Source organism: Pectinophora gossypiella, chromosome 14, assembly GCF_024362695.1.
Source record: "Pectinophora gossypiella chromosome 14, ilPecGoss1.1, whole genome shotgun sequence".
NCBI classification, from domain to species: domain Eukaryota; kingdom Metazoa; phylum Arthropoda; class Insecta; order Lepidoptera; family Gelechiidae; genus Pectinophora; species Pectinophora gossypiella.
Window position 1 is genome coordinate 7,150,978 of NC_065417.1, and position 27,607 is coordinate 7,178,584.

The following is a 27,607-nucleotide window of genomic DNA, read 5'->3' on the forward strand; positions in this document are numbered from 1 at the left end:
CAAAAACTTACGCAAAGTAGTTTACGCGTTACTTGTACTTCGTTAGTGATCAATTTTGTTATCTCTAAATCTTTGCTCTTTACGTGTTCCATTGTAAACGCTGCATCGATATATTTAAGTAGCATGTAGCCATAATAATACTTTCTGTTTTGAATGGAAATGTGCCCCATTTTTGTAAGCCATATTTATATGCTAAAGGACAGATAGTCGATTGTATATATAATGAGTAAAAAAAAAATTGAACTCTATTTACCCGATTTACAAAAAAAAAGGAAAATAGAATAGGTACTGAACTAGCTGCTAAAATTGTAGAAAATCTTAACAAAGTTTATTGTTTTTCATGTTGTATTTTAGTAAAAAATAATTTCAGATTGTTTAACCATCAACAAATCAAACAATATAACAACTCACAATGAACTATCTGCCAATCACATGACAAAATAAAGTCGTGACATATGAAGGTATAAATGTAAATGAACATTGCTTTTCCTGGGCAGACTCCAGGTTTCTGTCTATCTTATAATAGATTTACTTTAAACATAATATGCACTTGACGTAAATATTTTCAACAATGAATGGCGCATTTCAGTCGTGTTGAGCATGACTAGCCGCGTTTAGACGCTGTAAGGTCGCGCGCGCTCTTATATATTATCAGTACAATATCATCGATATTTTTAAGTTTGAGTTAAGCACAATAACGTTTAGCGTAATCAAACCACATTCTCGGTTGTTATTTGATTACGACAGCATTAAGTCACAATCTGACGTCACTGGTAGTGTGCTAAGAAAAGCAGAGGCTAAACGCGGCTAGCAACAATGTGATGGTTTAAATTCCGGTCACACACATCCTGCAAAATATGTCAGAATTTGTAATTTTTCTATCTACATTGAATTGGAAATTTGTATTGCATTGCAGGGTATGGGTCACCGGCCTTATAATATAAATAATAAATATCTAATTTAAAACTAAGTCAATCAATATTTTTCCATTTAAACAATGTCTATTCGCTAATGAGATTTCTATTCATCTGCTATACATCACTCACTAATCAATTATTGTCAGCACGACAATCGTCAGCGGCAGTCCGGCGGCGGCCGGGCGAGGGCGAGGACGCGGCCGCCCGGTGGGTGGAAGCAGCTCTACACCAAGTATTGACAATATTTCAACATAAATATGGAATGTAGCAAACACTCAATTGAAAAGACCCACGGATTTCGGCATTTGGCCATCATTAATCTAATATTAAATTAGAGACAATATTTACAATAAAATAGAAACTATGCTTTGTAAATTATATTTCCTCGCGATTACTGTACTGATATGCATTCTTTTATATCATTACAAATAAATATAAAAGTTGTTTAAACACAGATTAATAGCTGCTGGATAGAAATTAAACTTTAAAATAGGTTACTTAAACATGACACTGTACACTGCAAGACATCAGCTCACTATTGACTGACCTTTTTCATAATATACAATATCATCGAAGGTTACAATCGAAAGATTCATTAAATATTATACACTTTAATTGTTTCTATTTGAATTAATTTTACCTAAGACAACATACTTCAATGTAGACTTTATAGTGTTATATCTTTTTTATTTTATTTCAGTCTTAGTTTTTGCGAAACTCAAAGACGGTGCGAGGAACACGGACGCACACTTGCAGCGCCATACACACCTCCAACACACTAGCGGGCAGTAGTGATACCTCGTCTCATTTCTTCTCTTCAATAGAAACAATTACCTTTACGTCTAAACCGATTAAAATATCAAGACTAGCAACGGTCGCGGCGGCGGCGGCCCCGCCGTACACTCCACACTGTCCGAGCTGCACTGCACTGCACCAACACGACCCATCGCACATATCACAGAGTGCGCGCGGCTCCGCGCGGCGCCGGCGCGAGTCCCAAATAAATAAATACCAAGTCTATAATACTTCGGGACGCGCGTGCACTCCGGCGAGTCTGATCGTCCCGATAATGGAATGTAAGCGTGATATGGTAGAGGGGTGCTGCGGCGCGGCGGCGTCACGCGTCGGGCGGCGGCGAGGGCGCGGCGCGGCGCGGCACCATGACCACGGGCGGCGGCGGCGCCGGCAGCAGCGCGGGCGCCGGCCGCGCGCCCATGCGCACCCACCAGCGCGTCGCCTTCTGCAGCAGCCCGTCCTTCTTGCCCGCGCCCCCACCGCCGCCGCCCCCGCCCCCGCCGCGCCGCGGCGCCTCCGCCGCGCCCGCCCACTCCGGCACGTCGCTCACGCACTTGTTCGGTGGAGGCTGCACGCTGCTTCTCGTCAGCTCGTCTTGCTGGAAATGGACAAGTCACGTGTTTAGCATCTCGTGTCTAGTAGTTAATTACAGTAGGCGATATGATAGAAAGAAATATCTTCCTGAAAATGTTGCCGTTCCATATGAGGTACAAGAAAACGGATTGTATTAGCCTTCACAGAAAAAAAAGCTAGGGTGGTATATACTGTTAGTGATTCAGCCTACAATGTTCTAGCTAAACAAACAAAATGACAGTCTTTCTAGTGATTTTCAACAACATTCCTATCTGAAATAGAACCCGGTCCTAGGTCGTGACCCCAATGCTCTAACACTATACTACAGAAACTGTTCGATGGTATAATTAGTTTAGTTTTATAGTTCAATGTTTAAAACTCATTCGACTTTGGATCCGGAACTTTCAGAGGAGGATTTCAGATATTAGCATTTGGCAAACCTATTATTATCGCCAATATAATTAATTAGCAGATAAGGATAAGAAATTGGAAGAAAATGTCCCGAGAAGAACCAAGAGCAGTAATCATGTCAGGGGCTTTTGGCAGCTCAATAACCCTGACACTAGGGTTGGTGTTCGAATGAACTCTTTGGATAAAAATGCCTACCGGCTTTGATGAAGAAGTAAGTGAGTAATGTACCTGATAAGGTGCCCGTAACTGCAGATGGGCGTCCTGTCCATATTCTCCGTCGGGCAGCTGTATACTGGGAGGCAGGCCGAGGCGCTCGGCGGCTGCGGCGGAGCGCGCGCGCGTCTCCTGCTCCACCATCTCCTGGAGACGCCCCACCACCATCGCCTGCAGTCTCTGCTGCTTCTCCCATTCCCTGAAAAGCCACACAAAAATAATATCAGTATGTGTGTATATTTATTCTGCAATGCTACAAAAACATTTATGATTGTATGCATCTTAATTTGACGGAAATAATATTCCCTGTAAAGCCACAAGGGATCCTGTTTTAGGTTTTGGTAAAGGTTGGGAGTGTTTGTCGTCACAGGCCATTCATTATCAAGTCATAGGCTATTGTGACTTTAGATATTGTTTGTTATAGTCCGTAAAATACGTATATTGGAAGTCGTAAAGCATCGAATTGTGAGACCACGATCGTATACAGGGTATTATATTGTGAAGATAAATATGCTGAAGTCTGCAGGATCATTTTCCGAAGGGTCATTAAACACTGTAAGGTAATAAAATGCAATGCATTCACTCTTCTTCTAAACTATAAGCGATAAATTTAAAACGGTATTAGATATGTCCATCTGTTCTTCTAATGTTATAGGATTATGTATAGGATTTTTCTTTCAGGGATTCAATTCAATTTTATATAAGGATTCTCCTTAAGACGGTGAAAATGATAACTTGGTAATCAACGGCTCTCGCAGTGGCTAGTAAGGGAGTGATAAGTACCACAGTGAGGAAAGTTGGTTAAAATCACGTGTAGTTAGTTATTTGATTATATTTTGATATTACACACAACCGCGTATATGATTCTACTTAAATTTATCAAGGTACAGTTCAAAGTTTTTACAGTTTTTCTACAAGTGCAAATGCAAATTATATAATTACTAGCAGTTACGCGAGCATACCTCTGTCGCTTTGTTAACCCGAATTATAAACAACATAGTAAAATAAGACAAGAATATCAGAAGAAAGCAAAGTCTACTATTAAAACACGATATCACAATGTTGTGTTTACGTGGTGTTTACCCTCTCAGGTTCCCCTTTGATAACAGCGGTGTTATCAGCAAAACACGGATTAATTGTGAATATAAGCGTCGTGGCGACTGAACGTAATCTCCGTTATACAATTATGGTGAAAGACAAAGCAGACGACATTATGATCTACATGAACTTTGCACTAGATCCTTTGCTTTTAATCACGAAATAGTTATTTATACTTTTATTTCTATTCTTTAAGTACGTGCTACATTTATGTTTATACATACTTCAGTATCTATCGAATTTGAGAGAAGTCTCTCCTAATTAGTCATGAATGATACTTTTATAGTTAACTGTTACTGTTGTAGAAAGAAATTAGTTTAAGAATATAATATGAAAGCCGTTGAATTTTTTGCTCTGATTGAGTTGTCACCAGATTTACATAACAATGCATAATTCGTAGGTTTAGTATCATAATGCACGTGTTTAACTAATAAAAGAATGGGTGTGCGTGATTGGTATTGCAAAAGGGGTGATAAGAGGCTTCGAAACGTGTGAGAGAAAAGCTAGCAGTACTCACAATGCGGAATGGTGATGTCTGTGATCGTGCCGTAGGCGCGGCCCCCCCGGCGCGCCCAGCCGCTCCATGCCCGCGCACCCCGGCACTTGTACCGAGAGCATCTGCAAATCACAACACACTGCTCTCACTTATGTGGTCCTGGTACTCATTAACGTCGCCACTATACCTACTTCTTAAACAACCGGTAAGAGCGAAAACGAAATACCCATATGTGTTGATGTTTTCAGTTTTCGTTTCATGAGAGGTCTCTCATTGTTATCCATCTATAGAAATTATAAGTTACCACTATGGGTTCTTTTAAAGAGTTGATATCTTATTGTTATTACTATTACTGTTGCTATATCCTGAATAGTGGGGGAATGTTATGATTGTGATGATAAAACGCATCTGGATATTTTTGTCCTTTAGATTCAGAATCTAAAAAATATCTAAAAAGAAAATAGGACCTAAAAAACTTGATCTGTAGTTGGCATGGTATGATGTTATAATTGAATTATGTCGGAGGAACGAGGTTTTCCCTAAAATGGTAATATCTTAAAGTAAAGGAAAATCTGCAGTTTATGTGGCTGCTAGGTCACGCTATGCGTCTCGAATGTTACCTAAGCGATGACTGATTACCATATTTTGGCCGATCGTATATTATACATGCAGTTATATTATGAGCCTGCTAGAACCTAATTTGTAAGTTAAAAAGTCAAGACAGGAGTGAGTGTTAGAATGTGATTCAGGGTGGTGTTGACACAAAATTTAAAATTTCTATGCGTATCCGCGAAAAAAATTAAAATACATAATGGTGTCCGATTTAAAATAGGTTCTCACTGTTGAATTATTTAAAGCCTTACCACTTACGAGTAATGGGTTTTGTATTATGTATCACTCTAGTCCCGTAAGCAAATGGTGACTTGCGAAGGTTTTTCGACAAAATATTACTTGTACGTGCCTCCCTATTACTACTCTGGGCTTTAATTAACTATCTGATTAATTTCATAATATTTAATTGTTCGTAAAACGAACAAACTTTGCCCGTATGAGATTGTTTTTATCCATATTTAAAATAAATGCAAGCGTTTCAAAATCAGTCTACATGTAATGTTCTAGATGTGATCTCAGACAGGGTGGTAGTAGGTATGATAAGACACATAACAACATAAAGATGAACTAAGTAACCACGCGTGTGTGGTAGTATGGTACGGGCACCGTACCTACCTATATTTTTAATAAGAATAGATAAGTACCCACTTATATAAATAGTTACCTAACTATTTACATTCGGAGATAATGATAGAAGATCAATTTTTTATCAATAGGTAGGTGTAACAATAATCAGTACCAACAAACCAACATGTACTGTAAAACAGGTGTCTATTTATTAGTGTAGGTACTAAAGGACGTGATTATCATAATTCGAACATGAATCGAGATAAAATCGACTAAGACATACAATTTGACGATTTCAACACATTTTTGTTCATACATATACCTACCTACCTACCCTCTATCGATATGTAAGTTTGATAGATCGTCGTCGTTTTCCAAAATCTGCTAGATGGCGCCACTACCACTATATGCCAGAAGTGTTTGAATCCCTTGGTTTTTTTACAAAATTTTGTATGTTATATTATTTGTATTTATTAATACAAGTATTTATTAATTGCATTATTGTCATTATCTAAGCTTTGGTTAGTATATTTTCTATATTTTACAACCACATACATATCAGTGAATGTGGTGTGTCAGGATAATAGTAAGTAAGGAATTCTGTGGTACCTGCCTACCCATATGGGAAATAGGCGTGACCCATGTTTATATAACATTTAGTCCTTTAATCCTATGTTTATATAACATTTAGTTCCATTTCGACAAATATGTATATTCACAAAATTAGTCTTCTAAAATCTTTTAAAAAAATTAAGCTATGCTGTTGTAATGAATATTTATAAAACTATGATATAACAGGGAATATAGAACAAATTCAGTCTTTAGTTAGGAAAAAAATAATTTATTATATTTACAGGTATTTTTTTTAGCTTGAATGAAGTAGTTTGAAATAATAATTAATAATTAAAAAATAACATAATAACTATAACTTAATTATTCAAGGAACAATATGCTAAAATTAGATTGAAATCCAACCAAGAAAAAGGGGAGGGCTTTTGCCTCTGCCCAGTAGTAGGACATAGGCTATTGAAAAAAAAAAGAATATTGTAATAATAAACAGTAACATTACAAAGATGACCAATATAATTAACACAACAGTAAATAACATTTTTGCATTAAAATGTCAATCAAAGTTTAAAGAGTGGTGTACACCACAGAATCATCATCTGTAAATCACCATAGCATCTGTAATAGATGCCATCATTTTGCATACAATGTACCTATAGATAGGTACTTTATGCAATATAGAAACAAATAATTGAGAATGGAGGTCCCATCTTACAGATATATTTTTAAAGAATTTCTTGCAGATGTATGTTTTAAAAATTTTGGGTGGGTTTGTTATGTTGCACCAACAATAATGTTTATTTATAATTTGTTTAATTGTAATTGAGAACTAGTGACTTTTTGTAGAATAGACATGTATTTATACTCATGCAAACAAATTAATAAGTGCCTAACATCACACAAGAGAGTGATATCTACTTGAAGTGACTTGTAGACAATGTCTGTCTACATTATCATTTATTTATTGATATGCAGACTATCTTTGTGTCAGTACTACACTTTGTTTTTGATATACAGTTTGTATATTTTTATGTCCTTTATATCTACATTTTCTTTTAGGAATCTAGCTGATTAGTAAGCAAATTGTAGGAAATTTAAACCTTAAATAGATAACAATTTATGTGTCAATGGATAGCTTCATAGACCCGAAGTGTGTAGAAATTGTAGTCTGGCTTTTAAGTGTTGTTTGAGATGAATATAATATTTTGGTAGACAATTTTGGTACTTATAATATTTGGCAGACATTGGATTTCAAGTCATTAAAATTTATAATTATTAGTTAAAATAAGTAAGATCCATACATAACATAAACAGCACATATACACCCGTCTGCTGGGCACAGGTCTCCCCTCAATCAAACGGAGGGGTACGGAGCATACTCCACTATGCTTCTCCAATGGGGGTTGGTGGAGGCATAATTATGATTCAGGATTTATAATACCTTCAAAATCGTATTGTTATTTAGTTACATTATTTTTGAAAGACCCTTGGTAATAGTACTTTGAATAAGCTCTCACAGAGAATACAGGGTGTTAGGGACAAAATTTTGCAAACTTAAAATAAAACATTATAGGTACCATAGTGCTGAACTGTTAGTGTTAAGATGTCCATATTGATTTTTACTACAATCATTAGCACTTTGTTTTTTCTTACTTAAAAACAAAACATAAGTGTGTTTAGTTTGATTATACTCACTGGTGCCCATAATCATTTGCATCGCGAATTGGGCACGTATTATCGAGTTGGCAGGTCACGACTGTGATATGGCCAGAGGTGATTACGGAACTGTCTGTCATGAAAATTTATTTAAATTCACACAAACAACGTCTGGGTGTGACGTCGCTATCGGCGCGCCTCTTATCACTTGGCACGCTCCCGCCGTCTCGCGGCCGCCGGCCGTGCGAGTGCGACCGCCGCGCGCCGATTGCCGAGCTCACGGATTACTCGCCTCTACCACAACACATTCTCTTGTCCTCGCCTCACCCACATTCATCAATAATATCCACATTTTACATCGTGACTCTTTAACTATGGGCTCAGACACTACAGAAACATGGTTTGTTCGATACGCTACTCTTAAACTTGTTGTTTTATGATTATAAATGATGTTTACTTACTATTTGAATCAGTGCCGTCCACAATTCTTGTAGGTTTTCCACCTATGGATGACAGATAGTGATGTCCAGTCAATAGAATTTCGATGACACTTTAAATCGAGTTACAAATCGATCACTCAACCATGTACAGAACTTGATTATAAAACCACACTGACACTGACATCTGCAATTTTGTTTTACTGAAGCTTATAACATTTAAATTAAATCACAGGGCACTATACGGAGACACAACAGCCGTAATTTTACAATAATTTGACTATCATTCACTAATAAATAAAAAATATGTTTTTCATTGCAATAACACTATAAAAATAAATTATTTATAAAATAAAGATAACATATAAATTCCACTATCGCGTGTTTTGTGATAGAGTTGCTTAAAACTCTTTTTTTCATATTGGCAGGAAAACGCCTGCCATCGAGCGAGTCTTGTTGTTCAATGACGCGGACGCGGCGCGGTGTTCGCAGTCGCGTAGCGGGGAAACGGGCGGGCGGGCGCGGTGCGGTGCACCGGCTGCCCCGATGTCGCCGCACACAATCGCATTGCGGCACACAAATACAAAAACAATCTGTCTAGTTGCGCATGTGTGCTCAATCGGTAGGCGCGATGTCATGATACGATATCACTAACGAGTGTGAGTGGAGTTAGTGATAGTGAGCGTAGCGCGTGTGTACATATGGCTTGTCACACATGTAAATCAAGCTATTAGTGTGTTCGTAGTTTATATATACCTATAATTGTAATAGTGTACGATGACGCGTTTGTCGGCTCGCGAGACGAGACGGTTGGCATTGCTCAATGATTGAGCTGTAGTCATAGAGCCGTGTGGTACCTATACACATAAGCCAACATAATTCATAAAATAATAGTACTTACAGAAAAATATACTTGAGATCTCTTACTTTAATTAGAAATAAGTAATTAAATCACTTGATATATTTATAGGTACACCTATGAATACAATTAATTGCTGTTAATATGGTAATATAAATGTAAGTAATAGAACTATATTATAAAGGTGGTACCTATCTAATGATTTGTAGGTATAAGATTTACTTTTGTAACATATGGAGTATGGACACTAACGACTGGAGTTAGGATGATACCTCTTATTATTATTATGATATGCGCGTAAGTAATTAGTATAAATCAACAAGTAGATCTTTTCATCGATTTTAACCTATATCATTTATATTTACAAAGCGCATAACATCACTATTTTTGCAATGGTTTGTTTACTTTGTTTCATTACGACAATGCACTGTTTGTAACAGTTTGTAATAATTTGATGAGTAGCGTTAAGTTAGCGTTAGATATTTTAAAATTAAATAAAAAAGTCCTAGAGATTTAGGTACCTAATTATGTACAAATTAGTTGGCGCCTCTTTATTTAAAGTAACTTTGTTACCCGACGACGGGAAAGTAAAAAGGAGGGTTATGATTTGACTGGTTAGTATGTAGTATGTTTGTAGTACAGAGGTCTGTTCCCATAACTTCTAAATCACTATGTAAAATGAAATGAGCATTTTTATTGAAGTTTGGCTAGTACCTATTTACTTGATAATTACTTTGAATTGAATAGATTGACAGACATGAGTAGAATTTACAATCCCAACACAAGCACGTTATCTCAATAAATATAATACTAATCTAATATATATCATCAAATAAAAAAATAACTAGATACTTACTTATGGAAAAATTGTATTTTAGTAAGTATCTAGTACAACCTATGAAACAAGAAAATATTTCTCGTAAATAGGTAAGTACTTACGTACAAAAAAAATAAATGTAAGTAGGTTGGTACCTAGGTACATAGAAAATATGATAAATGTTTTGTCGAATTCAGTTATAAACCATTCTCAGGATATTGGGATAACATAAATAGCCATTTCTTAAAATTAACTAACTATATTCTCTTTATTTATCGTTTTTTTTATAGGTACTGCTATTAGCGGCCATGAAATATCGTGAAAATCAGTCCAGTGTTTCTTCAGTTACCTGTGCTTAAATGGCGTAACCAACGCGACTTTGTTTTATAACATCGAAGAAGAAGATAAAAGTTTTTTAAACATAATCTCACTATACTCCCAATGACGGACTTTCCAATCGGCGTTCCCCAAAACACGATACCTAGATGGCGTTGGTAAGTTTTTTATTCGTTTAAACTTCTAATTTCATGGATAAGACACTGCATCTTTTATCTTTGTTTTTGGGTATAAATGATGACCCTTTTTATTACACCAAGGTACAATTACAACTTCCACCCATTACTATTTTGACCAAAATAAAGAGGAGCAATAAAGGTAGCAACATATTTCTATACATACTGTGATCCAAATATCAAGCACCAATTTGTTTTATATAATATATTTCTGCCATTACATTACATTTTTGAATAATACAATAACCCCTTAAAAATAAAAATATCGGTGGCATACTTAAATAAAGACTAAATACCTTTAAACCTGTACAAGTTGAAAAATAGGCCCAATGCAAGTTGGACTCGCGTACAAAGGGCTGTGTATCACGACTTTTATGAATCGTCACTTATTATATATTTTGCATCGAATCGTATTAACTACTTGGCCAGACTAATGGGAAGCACTGAGGGCTCTCACTCGGTATAAAATTTAAGGCCTGAGAGGGCCAAATCGGTTGAACCATGGGTCACACACGCCAGGTGGGAGCGAACACCAACGTTGTCTGAGAGAATTCCCTATGTTCGACCCGCATTGTAAGTACCTATTTTGTAGCCCGTAGTGGGTCGATCGCGATGAGCGCTGAAAGAGTGACAACATCATCCGCTGGCGAGGTTAGAATCAGAGTCCAAATTCCGAAGTGTTTGCTTGTCAACACACGAGATATAAATAGGGGTCTCGTTTGGTATGAAATCTACAAACCGTAATTTCTTGGAACCAAATAACGGGTCTAGTAGTAAGTAAATAAGTAAATCATTTTTATCCCCCGTTTCGAAATCAAACTCTTTAAGCTCTATTACCTAGTGATTTTACTGCTTTCCCCTGGATTCAAAATAGACTTTTAAATATTAAGTGTCTGCCGTGAATGAACCATCGTTGAATGCGTATGGTTTCATGCGCTTACGCAGCGCGTTGATGTCTTTCCTATGAAATCCTTGCAAGCCGTACAAAATCCATGCCGCATGTCTATATTTATTTAACGGTCTGAATGAAACCTTTTGAAATGGGATAGGAAAATCATACATTTATGGATAGGAGTATAAACTTCTAACGAAAGTCTTTGGTAGGTACGTGTGAGACCTATGATAAAGTTCTATTCATAAAAAACTTTAACTCGTGTTATTTTTTCCTTACACCGATTCGTTTTTACTACGTTCGAATATTTAGCACCTCTGGTATGGTTTTATGTGAACTTGTCTCGATAGTAATGTTATTGCCGGGTGTATGACCGTTCGCACGCGACACCGAACACCCAAATTCTATATCGTCTTACGTAGGTACACGTGTAAACTCGCCTATTATGTACTTACCTACCTTCCTATGGAATCTTTATTTAGTAGTTTCTACAGTACTTATTCAGTTTTCACTAGTACTGTTAACTCATTATTACACAATAAGTAGACAATCGGAACCAAGCCGAACCTGTAGGTATCTCAGATACGGACCTAATATTTGTGCGCAATGCAATGCGTAAACAAATAGCAAAACTAAAGCGTAAGTTTGGGGAACGGGAGAACTACCAGAGGGGTTCATCTAAGAAAGCAATGTTGCAAATTGAAATTTGCGCATATAAAAGTAAGTGCGCAATGAAAACAACTGTCAAATAGCAATATTGCTTTCTTAGATGAATTCCTTCGATGTGGTCATTTTAACCCCCCCAGTATCTTATACTAACAAGCCTCAGATTATAAATTATTCTCATTTTAGTCATCATACAATTCTACCAGTTCTAAATCAATAGTTCTGTTGTATTAGCTTGCATAACACAGCATCACGTCTATACAGATGTGATAGCCCCGAAGGGGTAGGCAGAAGTGTATATAGTACATCCACTCCTCCCTAGCTTTTTTTACGTGGTTCTCATGTACCTAATAGGGAGCGAGCCACGATACCGAAGGGAGAAACCACGGGAAATCAGCTATCTATGATCTAAACATGAAATCCTGGATTGGAACCCGTGACACTACCATGGTACGTGGGTTTCTTATTTATTAATGTTTAATGCAGAGGGTCATCCCACCCTCATGGCCCTCCTGGGCGACAGGTTGGGTCATAGATGGCCACTGCATTTTTTGTAATTCTCTACGAAGATAGGTTGTCCGCGACATAAAGTTAGTATTATTTAGAAGATATTTTTTTATTTTGTTATAAAGAACGTCGAGGGTCCTGTGCCGAGGTTTTTCTTGCAGCTTCTTTTCCCCGGCTATACAGGTTGTGAGAAGCTGCAGTAGTTTTAGGCGGATGAGACGTTCGTTATCTAAAAATTTACGATTCAAAGTGTAACTATGTTACCTACTGAATAAAGATATTTTTGAATTTGAATTTGACCTGGTGAAACACATCCCCCCCCCCCCAGCAAGAACAAGAAGAATAAGTTAAATGTTGTATGTTCCTTTTTGTTTAAATGTAGGTATTCTTATGCCGTATGTTTGTACCTATGTCTCATAAGTGCTTTTGTGCAATAAAGTGTTGTATATTGTACTTAGTTCGGAACTAAATGGAAGGACTGAAACACTCTCGTAATAGTTACTTGATGATGAATGATGGTGACTTGACTTGTGTACGTCTTACAATGGAGAATAGGTACGAATGTAGGGTTGCTAGTACGCAACTCTTTCGAGGCGAGGTGGCTAAGTTAACTTGGCTCGGCCAAGTAGCTAATGCCATATGTGACAAATCTACAATAAAATAAGTATTATGTGTACCTGGGTAGTAAACAATTAATGGTAGGTACCTATAGTACATTAGTGTATATATGGTGTACCTACAACCTGCATCTGTTAGCGTAATGGATATGATAAGTTTACCAGACCATCTCTACTACTACTAGTAGTAGGTACATCATGTTAGAGTGGACATGTTACGAAAGGACTTTTACGAAATAGTGTTGCCCTGTGGGTCACAGTGACAAGCAGCTGATCTCAGTATAAGTTGTAAGTAAAGTATGTATTTTTAAGATTATAAAGCAAATAATAGCGGTGGGAAATGTATGTAATGTATAAAGCAAATAAATTGTCCGCGGATAACTTTCTATAGTGAGAGTTGCAGCTAGGTGATGTATTGTATAGGTAAGTGTTTTTATTCTCCCTGGTTGAAAAAGAAAGGCTTGTGCCCTCTCAGTTCAGTGTTTTGATTGTTTCAGAAGGAAAAAAATGTGGTTTAGGGTGGTAGAAAGTGTGTACTCACGGGGTTGGCGGCAGCGGCGGCGGCGGCGGCGTGGCGGCGACGTAGGTGCGGGCGGGCCAGCGCGCCCGCGGCGCACAGCAACACGGCGGCGCCCACGCATGCGCCCGCCCACCACCACTCTGCAACCACATACCACCTACCATTTACACTACCATCAAGGGTGACAAGGGTGAAGGGGTTAATTTATTTATTAGGTGCAGTATTATTTATGTAGGGTGAATTGAGTCTTTACCGAAAAATATTTTTCATATAAGTAAGTAGTTTACTTAAGCCGTAAGTCGTCGATGACGCAGACATTTGATTAGGTGTCACTTAATTAGATACTTCATAAACCGTGTAATGACAGAGTAGCAACATAAAAAAAGCTGTAAGTAAGTAGATATAAAAAAAAAGTTGTTTTTATAGAAGAGCTTCTGTTTTGATAGAGACTGGAAAACATACTAGGTGCACCTAACCTAGTATGGTTTCCAGTTACCTGCATAAATTCATTTTTTAGTTTTTGTTGCATATCCTTTTAGAGAGAAATCTAAATATTTTCTCAAAAATCCTAAAATGTTTTATCACCGTAACTAAATTTAGTTAGGTAGGTACCTACCTATATGAGATCGCAGATAAGTAAAATACCTAGCTGCTCGCCGGTATATTTGAACTCGCGGAGAACATTCAGAAGAATTTATTTCCAAGTCAAAATTTGCTATCTACATTCAGATCTGTATAGTATAATTATCATTGAAGTTAAGTAGGTACCTATATAATAAACACAAGCGGTATGGTAATTAGTATTGTTTTGGGACGATACTAGAGACGAGATAAAAGTATTAGGTAGGTACTTACGACGCCTAGGTGTGTTGACCTTCAATTGTATTTTTATTTAGATAACATGCATACTTTATGCAAAACGGGATAGAAGGAAAATAACGTCACTACACGTGTCTAGGTCATTCAACTCTCGCTGTAGGCACATTAGTGTAGAAGCAACAACCGAACGTACAATCTATTATGCTGTTTATGCCTGTAGGATGTACAAGGTCATACACTGACTTCCTGTTTTTTGATGATCTAGCACATATAAATAGTAGAATTAAAAAGTAACTTCACTATTTCAATTTGTTCTAAATGTAGGTACCTAGGTAGGTGCAACAACTTGCATGTATTCACAATGATATGCATGTATATTATATGCTGGCTAGCTTATAAACCATAATCATAAAACTTGTTATGTTTACTGAGAGAAATCAGCAATTGGCCGAGGATGTTTTATCAACTAAAGATAAAAGTAGCAGTAGGTATGTAGTGAATGCGCGAGAGCCTTGTGTGTGCATTATGCGCCATTCTATTTTTATAAGGAGTTTGTTTGCGTGGTTGAACTAATTTTAGCAAACCTTAATCAGAATAATCTCGCCCGACAAACTCGTCGCTCGACCGCTCGACGCAAAGCGAGCGCAAGCGCACGCACCACGCTTGGCTTTCAAGTTTAAACGGTTTTTTCATGGAAACTATAAGACGTGTTTTGGTAGTAAATTGTAAAGAATATAACTGAGGTCCTTCTGATTTATTCCTTAATCATACAGAGATAACTATCTAAATGACGCATTAGTAAACAAATCAACGTCTTGTTAATTTTTGTAGTCCAGTTAGAGGTTACAATATAATTACTTACTTAAATATTTGGTGGTTGCAAATTGTCTTTATATTCTGTTGTAGTTAAAAAAATAATTGTGTAAATGGCGTCATGACTCATGGACCGTTCACGTAAGTCGTTGTAATCTACATAACGCGCTGACCGACCGCAAGTGACACAAATCATGTAGTTTAGTTATACCTATTTACCATAAGGTAGACAGATATGTTATGCGGGGTTATAGGTGACTCTTTATTTTTTTGCGATATAAATAGAGTCGTGATACTTAATTTTAGTTGGTAGAATTTAACTTCAACGAAGGTTGCGGGTTCGTTTGAAACCGCATCCCTATGCAATTATTTTGCCCAATTTTGTTTCAAGGTTTCGCGTAAAGGTACTCGTATTACAATCATAAATTCTTCTCTTCGTGTGAAGAGAGAAGATCATAAATTACAAAAATATAGACGCGAAAACCCATATGCCCGAGAACAACTATTTTCAGAGACAAGTGAGCTAAACTGTCATTGTGTCATCCTGGTTTTCTGTTGGTCTTGGTGTTGGAAAGTCAGATGACAGCCGTTTCTAGAAAAGGGCCCTGGAATATCGGGATAAATAGTAGGAAGCTGAATAAAGACATTAGTGAGACGGCTTACAATACATCTGGACATTATTCCATGACGCGTCAATTCATTCATCGTAGGTACGTAACTCGAGCGAAGTCTTGACAACGTACGCACGGTGGAATGAGATCGCGATGTGGACGAGGTGCTTCAGGGCTGGTGAAGTGGGTTAGAGCCGGATGCCGAGAACGACGGCGGCCGAAGGTAGCCGGCGCGGGCGCGGCAGAGGCCAAAACAAACGGCATGTGGTCGCGCGTACTCGACAAAAATTCGACATCGTTCGCCCAAGAATGCACAGTGCGGTTATTTTTAGTGGTTGAGAGGAGCGCGGGGGCGGCGGCGACGTCTGGTGTCGGTCTGCCCCGGCCTGCCGCCGATCACCGAAATAGCTTCTCCAGCTGGCGGTACCTGGCCACGTGGCGAGCTCGCCCTCGCGGCTTTACCTGTAACCTGTGATTCTTACTTCGCCGACTCGCCTTCTTCTGTATAATACTGCTGTATACTCGCATTTCACACCGCTTTTATCTAAGTATTCGATGTGTGGCAACCACACGTGGATAACATTCCTAGCGTGACACATTAGCTGTAATGATTACACGTACCTATACCTATATCGGCTAAGTAGGTACATCGCCGCATTGTAATTCAAACATGTTATGACTCCATGCGGTGGGTGTTTGTTTTGCTATTATTAATCAGTTTCATAGACAGAATATTCGTAATATTTATCGGAAAATTTCAACGCAGCTAACATTATACGTAGGTAAGTGAATGATCTTATCAGATGTTTATTATCAACCTTGCGGATATCAGGCATGAAGATTTGTTAAAATATGGGTGATATACACTTACATAATTTAATAAGGAAATAGGCGATTGAGAAAAACCTACTAGCTGAATCACGTTTAGACTTTATAATGTAGATTCCAGTTATGTCAGTAATGGCAATAATGTTTTCATAATGTGTGTACAACTAAGACGCTGGAGACTCTACCAAGAGATTCGTCTACGTTCTGTGACTCTATACTGTAGGTACAAGTATATACATTTTAGTATCATCACATTCAATTTATCAGATAAGTTAATGTGTTCGTGATCTTACATGACAACATTGTACATTTAGGTAAATGATTAAAAAAGTCTTCCATTCAACTTCGTGCTTCTTTAACGCCTGATACGTAAGTACCTTTTAGTTTGCTCATTATCTTTTAATTTTATATTATTATCACTATACATCTTGTTTGATAGTCAAATAAAGAAAAGGTAGGTTTGTAGTTAAAAAAAACCCTGTCGCGACATTAGTAGCGAGTAAGATAGTGAATAACGGTTATTGTCTATTTAGTGGTTTTAATCGTATTCTTCAATCGTCGCATAATGATTATGTAGATACACATACATTAAGCAACAATGTAAGGTACGTATCAAATATTTTTAAGAGGTCTATAGGTATATATATATATCGATATTTGGTGGTTATTTGGTGCAGTGCCTATTGTTCTATCACGTGTCATGCTTTTAGTGTGGGACCATACATCTCTTATCACCACACCACATTTTCTGGTAGCGTGATTCCATCATTATTTTAATTGGGCAACTCGTGTGAGTAATTAATTCGATAACGGTTAACCAATTTTGTATGTTTTTATATCTAGTCTAGACGTTTTTGATAACGTTATGTGATGTAAATTTGTTGAAATAAGTAGTAGTCATAAATATACCTTACCTAGAGTTGTATGTATATAAAGCCGAGAAACCTAAATTAGCGCGACTGAAATACAAATAGGTATTATCAACAATTTCTCAAGGATGACTCTAGTGATTTTAATTCTACTTTACAGGTAATGAGATTTGATTATATAATATAATATTGACTTCACTGTAATACTTCTTCTTCATCTATAATAAACCAAACTTCAAAACAGCCAGCTCGAAATGAAATGTGAAATGTTTGCTGGTAACTTGACAGTGTAAGCGGCTAATTGTCACTCCGTACGACTTTGTAGATGTGTATGTGGAAGTAGCTACTCTACTCGTATTTGTTAGGCGCAGAGATTTGAATTTGGCGAGGGGATTATATAGGTGCAGGGTGCGGGGTAGAGGGTTGCGACGGAGGTTGGGGGAGGGGGGGGGGGACGGTGCTGCGACGTCTGTCTAGACGGTGTGTAATTAGGAAGGTGAGCGTAGGCCGCGGCTGCGTCGCCGGACACTGGGGCCTAGCCATCCCCACTTGCGTCACGCCTCATAAAGGCAATTTTTAAATCGACTAAATTCAGACACATATACATTTTTGCCGTTGTCTAAGCAATTTTTGGCTTTTTCTAGTCAGCGATTGGAATGTATCATCTTCTCTCGTGGAAGTTGTGAGATCATTATCCGACCTCATCAACCCTGGTGTCAAGGTTATTAAACTGCCAAAGTCGTCGCCGGACAGGGCTCATGGAACTACTACTTACTTAATAGTTAATAAGTAAGTAAATAATAGCCGGGATCGACTGCTTAATGTGCCGTCCGAATCATGAAAAATCGTGATTTTACTTTGTGATATGTCAACACCGTGATACGAAATGTATAGGCGGGTATGCGAGTCATTGAAGTTACTCCATTGCTTTAGTTTAGCGTTGGACTAATTGTATCACTACACTGAAATATGTTACTAAACCACTTGACTGTTAGGTAGCAGTGAAGAAAACTGCATTTTAATTTCTATAGACTCTTAACTTTACTTTATATACCTACCTACATCAACATTTTAGAGACATACCTATCCAAACACCAAACGCAAAAGTTTGATGTTTTTCTTTAGAATAAGAACGGTATACTAAAAATGAACCTTGGCGTTACTGGTCAATTGTGTGGGAAAACGCGTACTCTTAACGGAGGTCACATAGCATGTGACGCGGTTCCCCTGTCGCTCGCTGGATCAACACAAATTGGGTTAACCTTCCTTCCACGCGTAACCTTCCTGTCCAGGAGACTAAGTGTCCTGTCATTTGGTGGACGGCTTCCCTTATACTTGTCAGTGGCATATATCTCAGACTGTGTCCCCAAAATGGTTCAACGACGCTGTGTTTCGGCTTGTTTATCTCACACATTCCACATCACCCTAGGACTTCTAAGTATCTAAACGACCTCCGTGGTCCAGTGGTTGAGTGTTCGGCTCACGATCCGGAGGTCCTGGGTTCGATTCCCGGGGTGGGGACATATCACAAAAATTACTTTGTGGTCCCTAGTTTGGTTAGGACATTACTGGCTGATCACCTGATTGTCCGAAAGTAAGATGATACGTGGTTCGGAAGGCACGTTAAGCCGTTGGTCCCAGGTTACTATTTACTGATGTAAGTAAGTAGTCGTTAACGTGAGCCATGTCAGGGGCCTTTGGCGGCCCAATAGTGACCTTGACACCAGGGTTGATGAGGTTGGTACTCCACCTCACAACCCACACGATAGAAGAAGAAGTATCTTAACACTATTCTAAGGTATTTAAGCAAAATTTTCCACTATCGTGTACAAATAGTTGAACTTTATCTGAGTAATGATGATGGTAAAATAAACTTAAACAAAACAAAACTACGAGTACCCCTACCGTTATAAATAGCACAGCATAGCTCCTACACAGCATCAACACGTGTAGGACTGTAGTTAGGTATCCTGTGGTTCTCGGAGAATTGGTAAACAGAGGCACTAGCCTTGGCGGCTACTTTAGGATAAACAAAAGATAATAGCATCAAATTACATAAATAAGTATTTTGTAAGTAAGTATACAGGGTGTTAGTGACATCGTAACGAAAAAAAAAATGGAACGCCTATTTTATTGTACTAAAAACGATGGTGGGTGTTTTTCTTGTCGCAAATGTTTAATTAAGATTTTCAATTTTTACTGTGCCGCAATGTAAGTCGAACAACGCGCCACACAGACGCTAAACTTACGCGCGGCTACGTTACGCGTGTGAGATACGATGTTGATATCTAGGTAGGAGTTTTCATTCTCTTGTATTTAGATGCTTAGTAGTGGTTCAACGTTTAAAAATGTTGTTTGTTGAAGTAGAACACCTACTGCCACGATTTTTCACGCACGGTACCTACCTACCAGTTATTAAAACGTTCCTAACTTATTAACAATAAAAACCCTACTCTTGCCTTACCTTAATTGTTATTCCTTCGGATGAAGTACCTAGGTAGGTACCCTAGAACATGTCACGTCACGTAGGTATGCAACATCGCGTTTCCTCCGCGGTAGGTAGGTATCACACGCACTCACAAACACAACACCTTGCTCTTTAATAAACATCAACAATCTTCCATACTTTTGCGCAGTAAATGGTCTATGATCTATCATCATAGTCGACACTACTCATTTACAGAATGAAACAAACACTCACAAACACGAAAAAAATATCCTCGAAAAACATCACGCGATTCGGGTCAAGCTTAGTATTCGACTGAGCGGAAGCGCGCGGCGGCGGCGTTAGCGCAAAGCATCAAAGGCGCCGACTAAGGGCGCCGACGACGCACCGGCCGCGGCCGAGTCGAGCCGACGACTAGAGAGAGAGAGAGAAGTATGTTTATGGTGCAAGTGACAGAGAAAGAAATAGTATCTGTTCGTATGCCTACTTTATTGGCGAGCGTTGCCCTTGACCCGTGCGCCGGCTATTCACCTGCGCATAGCTGAAGTTGTAGATACGTTATTATTATTATTGATGACATTGATAAAATTTAATAATTAGTAATTTTTATTTGTTTATTTTAAATGTGCGTTCTATGCAGCTTAAAACACAATATGGGACTGAAAAAAATCTATTATTTTTATGAATTTGGCGACAGGAAACTTCACTTGATACCTATCAACTCAAAGAAATACCTAGTATCTGTTCGTAATGCCTACTTTATTGGCGCGCGTTGCCCTTGATCCGTGAGGCTATTCACGTCCGAGTATCCATCAAGACAGATCAAACAAGCCCTAACTCGGAGGTCTTGCGTCCCAGGATCCTTTAATTATGTCTTAGAACCTTCTTGGCCTATGTGGTCCAGTGGTTGAGCGATGGGATGCGGAGGGTCCGGGTTCGTATTCCGGTGGGGACATATCACAAAAATCTGTTTATAAGGCCTTTGGTTGGGACGTTACAGGCTGATCACCTGATTGTCCGAAAGTAAAATGATCCGTGCTTCGGAAGGTACGTTAAGTCGTTGCTCCCGTCTACTAGGTACTTATGTAAGCAAAGCACGTAGCCGTTACATGAATATTGTACACAGAACAGGATAGGTTTATTTAGTTCTTTACTGATGATTTAACAATGAGATTTAAAACTACGAATAACTTAGTACTTAGTACCTCGGTACGGTACCAACATGTAACAAGAAAAATAAGATCACTCCACTCGGACAATTTTTTTCTTTGAACATGCCGACATTGCCTACGCGGCGGAGTTGCCGAACTATCGATAGGTAGATTATCAATTGTTGAACTTGAAAATTGTCTAAACTATCGAAAGTAGTGATAGTACATTTAGATCGATACTAGCGATAGTACCGATAGGTCTTGCTTTGTAACAATAATGGGTATTGATCTAAAAGATCTATCGATAGGTACCTACTATTGTTTTTTTTTTAACTAGGTATCGATAGAATATCGATAGGCAACACTCTGGCGGAGTGTCCGCCCAATTCTAGACGCGATCTCGCTCGATTTTTGTGTAGCGAGGTTTTGCGTAGGTACTTACATACTAAGTTGGTGGATGGTTGACATAGTAGGTAACTAATTACCTAATCTGTGGTGGTTGTGTTAGTTGGTTGTTAGTTATTCTAATGACAACAAAGAATACAATTATTTACTGTTTCAACTGTTTTAGGTAGATAATGGCCCTGATTCCTATGAGTAAATGAATGAATAACCCGGTCGAATCAAAAAGGTATCTCGCTGGTAAATTAATTCTGTCGGTTGTTTTAGATTTCTGCTTAAAATTGACGTGTATTCCATAAATTTTATGCCTGTTGATTATCCGTCCATTTAAGAATAAGAATAAAATAAATTTATAATTTACGATAGACAGAGAAAGAAATAGGATCGGTTCGTAGTGCCTACGTTGTAGGCCGCGCCGCCGGCGTGCGGCGCGGGGCGCGCGGAGCGGGGCGTGCGGAGCAGGGCGCGCGGAGCGGGGCGTGCGGAGCGGGGCGCGCGGCGCGGTGCGTGTGGCCGTTGACCCGTTCGAGCAGCTGTTGTCTCCATTACATCGAAAATTTTCGATAATTTGTCATTATTGTTTTTTTTATTGAAATTTGGGTTCTATGCAGCTAAAAGCACAATATGGAATTGAAAATAATTAAAAACAAAACTCAAAATTTCATGAATTTTGCGACGGAAAATTCCACTAGATATTAACTCAGAATCATGGACTGAATCATCCCTTTCAGTATTCGTTACGATGTCACTAACACCCGGTATTGTTTATTTGTGCTATTAACTTATTTACTAAGTACGAGAGGAAATCACAAGGCCACGTATTGGCGATGAAACTGACTAGGTAGGTATCTACAGAAAAGGAGGTTTTTATCTCTACGGATGTAAATGATCATATATTATCTCGATCCGAATCTTCACGCGATTGTAATAACAGTGTACAATTGTACTTACTCAAGTGATGGTTACATAAACTGCCTATATACGTCCCACTGCTGGGCACAGGCCTCCCCTCAATCAACCGGAGGGGGTATGGAGCATACTCCACCACGCTGCTCCACTGCGGGTTGGTGGAGGTGTTTTTACGGCTAATAGCCGGGACCAACGGCTTAACGTGCCCTCCGAAGCACGGAATCATCTTACTTTTTCGGACAATCAGGAGATTCAAGCCTGAAAAGTCCTTACCAAACAAAGGACAGTCTCACAAAGTGATTTCGACAATGTCCCCATCGGGAATCGAACCCGGACCTCCAGATCGTGAGCCTAACGCTCTAACCACTAGACCACGGAGGCTGTCATGGTTAGTTGTTAGTCAAGTGATGGTTAGTTTCATTATATTATCATATGTACTCAGTTTGGGTTTGGGTTTGGGTTTGGGTAACCATACTGAATGTTTTTATAGTATTTTATATTCAATTAAATACGTCAATAAATTTATTGCAAGTGGGTTTCCTAAAAAAATTGAGTCCAGAATATAATTAATTATCAATTTTTTTTTCAAACATTTTTCTGCAGTACAATTTTAAGGAGTAACTTTTATTCTACCATGGCTTAGGAAACAAGTATGCTTTGTCGATTGGAACAACTGGTCTTCAAATCTTACTCTTTTCAAATCCCATTGGACCCATATTAAATTTTGATGGAAAATTTATGTCCGGCGTGCCCTGACGACTGCGATCATATCCTATGAAGTCGAAAATGTTGTCCGGGTAGCGAAATACATGGTCGATAGAATATACGTCTATACCGTCGAAACGAGATAAGAGAGGAAAAAAATCAGACTTTACCTTCTTAGTCCGTATTAATTATTTTATTAGGTCTAATACCCTAACAACGACACTCGTCTTTACGTGTAGGTATCGTCTAGTTCACAGCATAACGTAATTACTTATAAGTAAGGTAAGTTTTTCAACCTGACATGCGTATTCCATAACTGTTATTTATATTACAATACAAAAAGCTTTATTGTACATATAAACACGACACTAAAAACAATTACAAAATTGACAAGAGAAGTACAATCGGCGGCCTTATTGCTGAATAGCAATTAACTATGAAATATACGTTCACTAGTGTCGGTTTACGATTTCGGCGCTCGTTACGTGGCCTGTTGCTACGTAGGCTCTTAGGGCGTTACACAAATATGTTCAGCTGTAAAATCCGACAAAGGGATTGTATCTTTTCTAACATGATGGACTATTATTGTGGGCGATAGGTTGATCCATTACGGCCTAATGCACCTTAGTTCATCATATCTATCTTAGGACTTCGTTACAGTGGCTGCAAGTTTTGATTACTTGTGGCTTGCTCACCCAACTTGTTAGGGATTTTGTGTATGTAGATAAGTTGCTTATAGGATAATAGATAGGCATATTTGAATACTTGCCAATAAGGTGTTTATAAGCATCTTGAATATCGAATTCAGGAGTAACCGCATGAATTGCGTTAATGGGTAGGTACGTATCGGTAGTATAATAGACATGTAAACTTGGTTTGATAGCGTACGTATACTCGATTATACGTACAATAATAGTGGTGGTGGAAGTGGTTCCCATCGTGTGGGTTGTTTGTCAACGTCGAGTGGTGCCGATGCGCCGGCTGCTCGCCTATAAATAAGCAACATGGAGTCTGCCTAGCTAAGGACAGTGACATGCTCAATGCACGCGGTAACAATCGCCGTTGGCTATGAACGCAACCGATCCTAGCATTCATGGGATACTAAGGTTTTATATTCACAAAATATAGTAAGTATCGTATTTTTCTTAATAATTTAATGTCTGTCTAGATCAGTGTAAAAAGAGCAGAGGGGTTAAAAATGCCACATCGAAGCAATTCATCTAAAAAAACAATATTGCAATTTGACATTTGCGCATAAAAAAGTAAGTGCGCAATGCAAACAAATGTCAAATAGAAATATTGCGTTTTTAGATGAATTGCTTCGATGTGGACTTTTTAACCCCCCTGATAGGATCAGAGTATAAACGAGAACAATTTTAAAAAAGAAGCAGTCAGTGTTCCTTCTATTAAAGTTTTTACAAAAACAACAATTCCACTTTGGGAACAATCGACGGGACATCACGATACTAATTGAAAACAAACTGACGTATAATGTGAAAAATTACTGCAGGGTTACTATTGACTAAGACACCAGGGTTGATGAAGTCGATGATTGCTCTTACAGCCCACACGAGCGAAGAAGGTGGAAAATGTAGAGGCAGTTGTGTCGAGATCGCGTAGTTTATATAATGAGAAAACGACAGCACCTAATTATTATAACTACATAGTTAGTTCTTGAATAAAACTTGTTTTTACATTATTTTTCGGTTGATTTATGTTTTTGCAATATTTTACCATTTTGTTTATTACCATTATCTATGTTGTTTAAAAGTTAAAACGTACATTCCAGTTGCAGCAAGGGAGCAGGCGTCCTATAGAAGGGTGCGCGCAAGAAATAACTACGGTTATTTTGATCGACTGCAGCCGTTCGCGAAAACAACGTACCTACCTACGACAACATTGCTTTGCCACCCTTGCATATTTCTAGCATAATGCACGTTATTTACTTCACCGGCTCATAAGAATGATAGTAATTATTTTTTTTACATACTTAAACTGGTTTAGTAAATAAATTAATGGTAAATTGACGGATTTTTTTTCATAGGTATGCTCTTGCACCTTTTCTACAACCTATTTTCTTAAATTTACGGGTGCCCTCGCGTGGTTTTTTTATAAGATGATGTACACGGTTTGGTGTAGGACGCAGCCAGGAAGATGTAATGCCAGTAACAATGAGCGCGCCAGCAATGATCGTGGTTATTTCGATCAGCCAACAAAACATCCTTAGCGTACGACAACATTGTTGTAAAGAGTGAGGTAGTCCGCTTTCGTGATTAATTTTCACGCGATGTGGACGAAACTGTCCTGTTTGAAGTACTATGTCATATACAATTGAATTACCTATCTGGTATGTCTAATAACAGCTTTTAGTTTTGTTACACTGCGGATGTTTCCTCACGTGTCATTTAGTATACCGGTCTGTAAAACTTTACAAACGATTTATGTCAGTTGAAGTAAGTGGAACACTTGTGCAGCTGCTCAGATAGGTCGAAATATCGAGTGGTGTGGTGTACATGCGGGTGGTAAAGCCGGGTCGTGCGCGGTGCAGCATAGTAGCAGAGTCGAGCGGCTGTGGCTTGTTGTGGGAGTGCAACGGATGCCCCGCGGTCATTCTGGGACGATGGCCGCGTGAATCACTAGTCACACTGCTCCCCATGGACCTACGAAGGCACTTTCACCATGCGTCAAACGGTGGCTCGCACTCGCATGCATATTTTCCCGTCATTTTTGCGCACGCGTGAGGGCGCAAGCGCGGTCTCGATTGTTTTCGTCGTGTTTCGCGGGTTATTTCGGGCTCGTGCGGCGCGGCGGTGCAAGCTACTCGCACACGTCCGATACCCGACTGTCCGCAAAAGTGGTCACTACAACACTTGATATTTGATCGGCAATGTACCTTATGTTTTGATCCCGCATGTAGCCGGATAGGTAGGAGTAAATTTAGAAGCTCCAGTAGAGATCGTCTTAAATTAAACCTGAAAATTTCAGAATATGTATTGTAGGGTCAACCGCTTAAGTTTATCGTCGCGGAGCGGTTTGATTGATTTATTGGGCTCGAATTCAAAGACAGAAACGTAAAAGTTATCATTTAGTAAACAGACAGGATTGACTTCAAGTCGTTATTTCAGTCGAGAAGCAGGAACGAAATAGGTTGCGTCGTTAAACGTAATGAAGATAGTTTTCACGTTTTATTGGATATCCAGACTGGTTAATTGTACTATTGGGTTAGAGTTTTATCGTGCTGGAGTCGGAACGCGGAATGGCTGAGGGTAGTGGTCGGAGGTCGACGGCTGAGGCCGGGCGCGGGCGTCGGCCCCGCGACCCAGTTCCCCCGCGCGCCGCAGCCCCCGCGCGCCCTTATCGCGATGATAACAGCCTGTTCTCAGCCGCGGAACCCGCCACTGCCGCACCACACCCGCCGCCCGCCGGCCGGCGCGATGATAGCCCGGTACATGAGCACTGCTCTGCTAATTGCTTATGTCTTACTAATTAAACTATCTACTCTATTACAGCAAATTAAAAACAAACTGTGACCAGAATGTACACTGTGTCCGATGTCATTTTTATCGGCATTGTTACCGATAACATAGTTCTATAGTGTAACTGCTCAATCGTACACTTTGTAAAGTGTTACACTTCAATTAAGTTTGGGACTACCAAGTTGTGTAACGTATAAACGTTAAAAATCATAGTGCGTTTTACATAGCGAGAGAAACAAAAATAGATATGATAACAAGTCGAGCAGGTAGGTAGATAATGTTAAAACACAACCACATTGTTACGACGGTGGGATCAAAGTTCCTTTGATAAAGCTTAATAATATTCTAGGTAGGTAGTCTGGCTGAGAAATATTCAAGATTATCAAGATTACGCGTGTAATGGATAAGAAAACTTTTGATTTCAGTTATAGCATAGAATAAGGAATAATACTACGTAGTTATTGCTTATGCTTAAGTATATTGAATTGGTAGCTTCGTAGGTATTACAAGTAGGTTCTCGTATAAAATGAGATTATAATATCTTTAGCAATACGTAGATAAATTGTTATGTTAGGTAACCCCTCTCACCTTAAACTTGTGGAATCAGTGAAAAGTAATGATGCCTATTAATTAATTAAAGACGGAAGTTCATTGTTATAAAGAAGTCACAGAAGCTGTGACTTCTGCTTGTGGAGAAGAGACAGATGGGAATTAAGTACACTGTCAAGGAAAAAAGATGATGATTTTAATTAACTTATGTTATTTCAAAATTTCAATTAGCTTGATCTAAAGTTTTTTATTAGAAAAGAAACAAGCAAAAAGAAAACAAAATTAAGTATTAACCGA

General features: G+C 38.6%; 1 protein-coding gene across 2 annotated transcripts; it reads right to left on the reverse strand.

Moving 5' to 3' along the window:
* Positions 1 to 1,900: 1,900 nt before the first annotated feature.
* Positions 1,901 to 8,858, reverse strand: LOC126372411 (uncharacterized). Of its 2 annotated transcripts, none has more exons than XM_050018135.1 (4): positions 8,367 to 8,858; positions 4,525 to 4,625; positions 2,925 to 3,108; positions 1,901 to 2,310 (listed from the first exon to the last, which is right to left on the reverse strand). In XM_050018135.1, exons 2-4 carry the CDS (start codon positions 4,623 to 4,625, stop codon positions 2,035 to 2,037), a joined length of 561 nt encoding a protein of 186 aa, XP_049874092.1. In that variant the 5' UTR covers positions 8,367 to 8,858; the 3' UTR covers positions 1,901 to 2,034. The 2 variants fall into 2 exon arrangements, with proteins under 2 accessions (XP_049874092.1, XP_049874091.1); XM_050018134.1 differs by having other exon boundaries at positions 4,525 to 4,642; positions 8,367 to 8,857.
* Between the last annotated feature and the right edge of the window lie 18,749 nt (positions 8,859 to 27,607).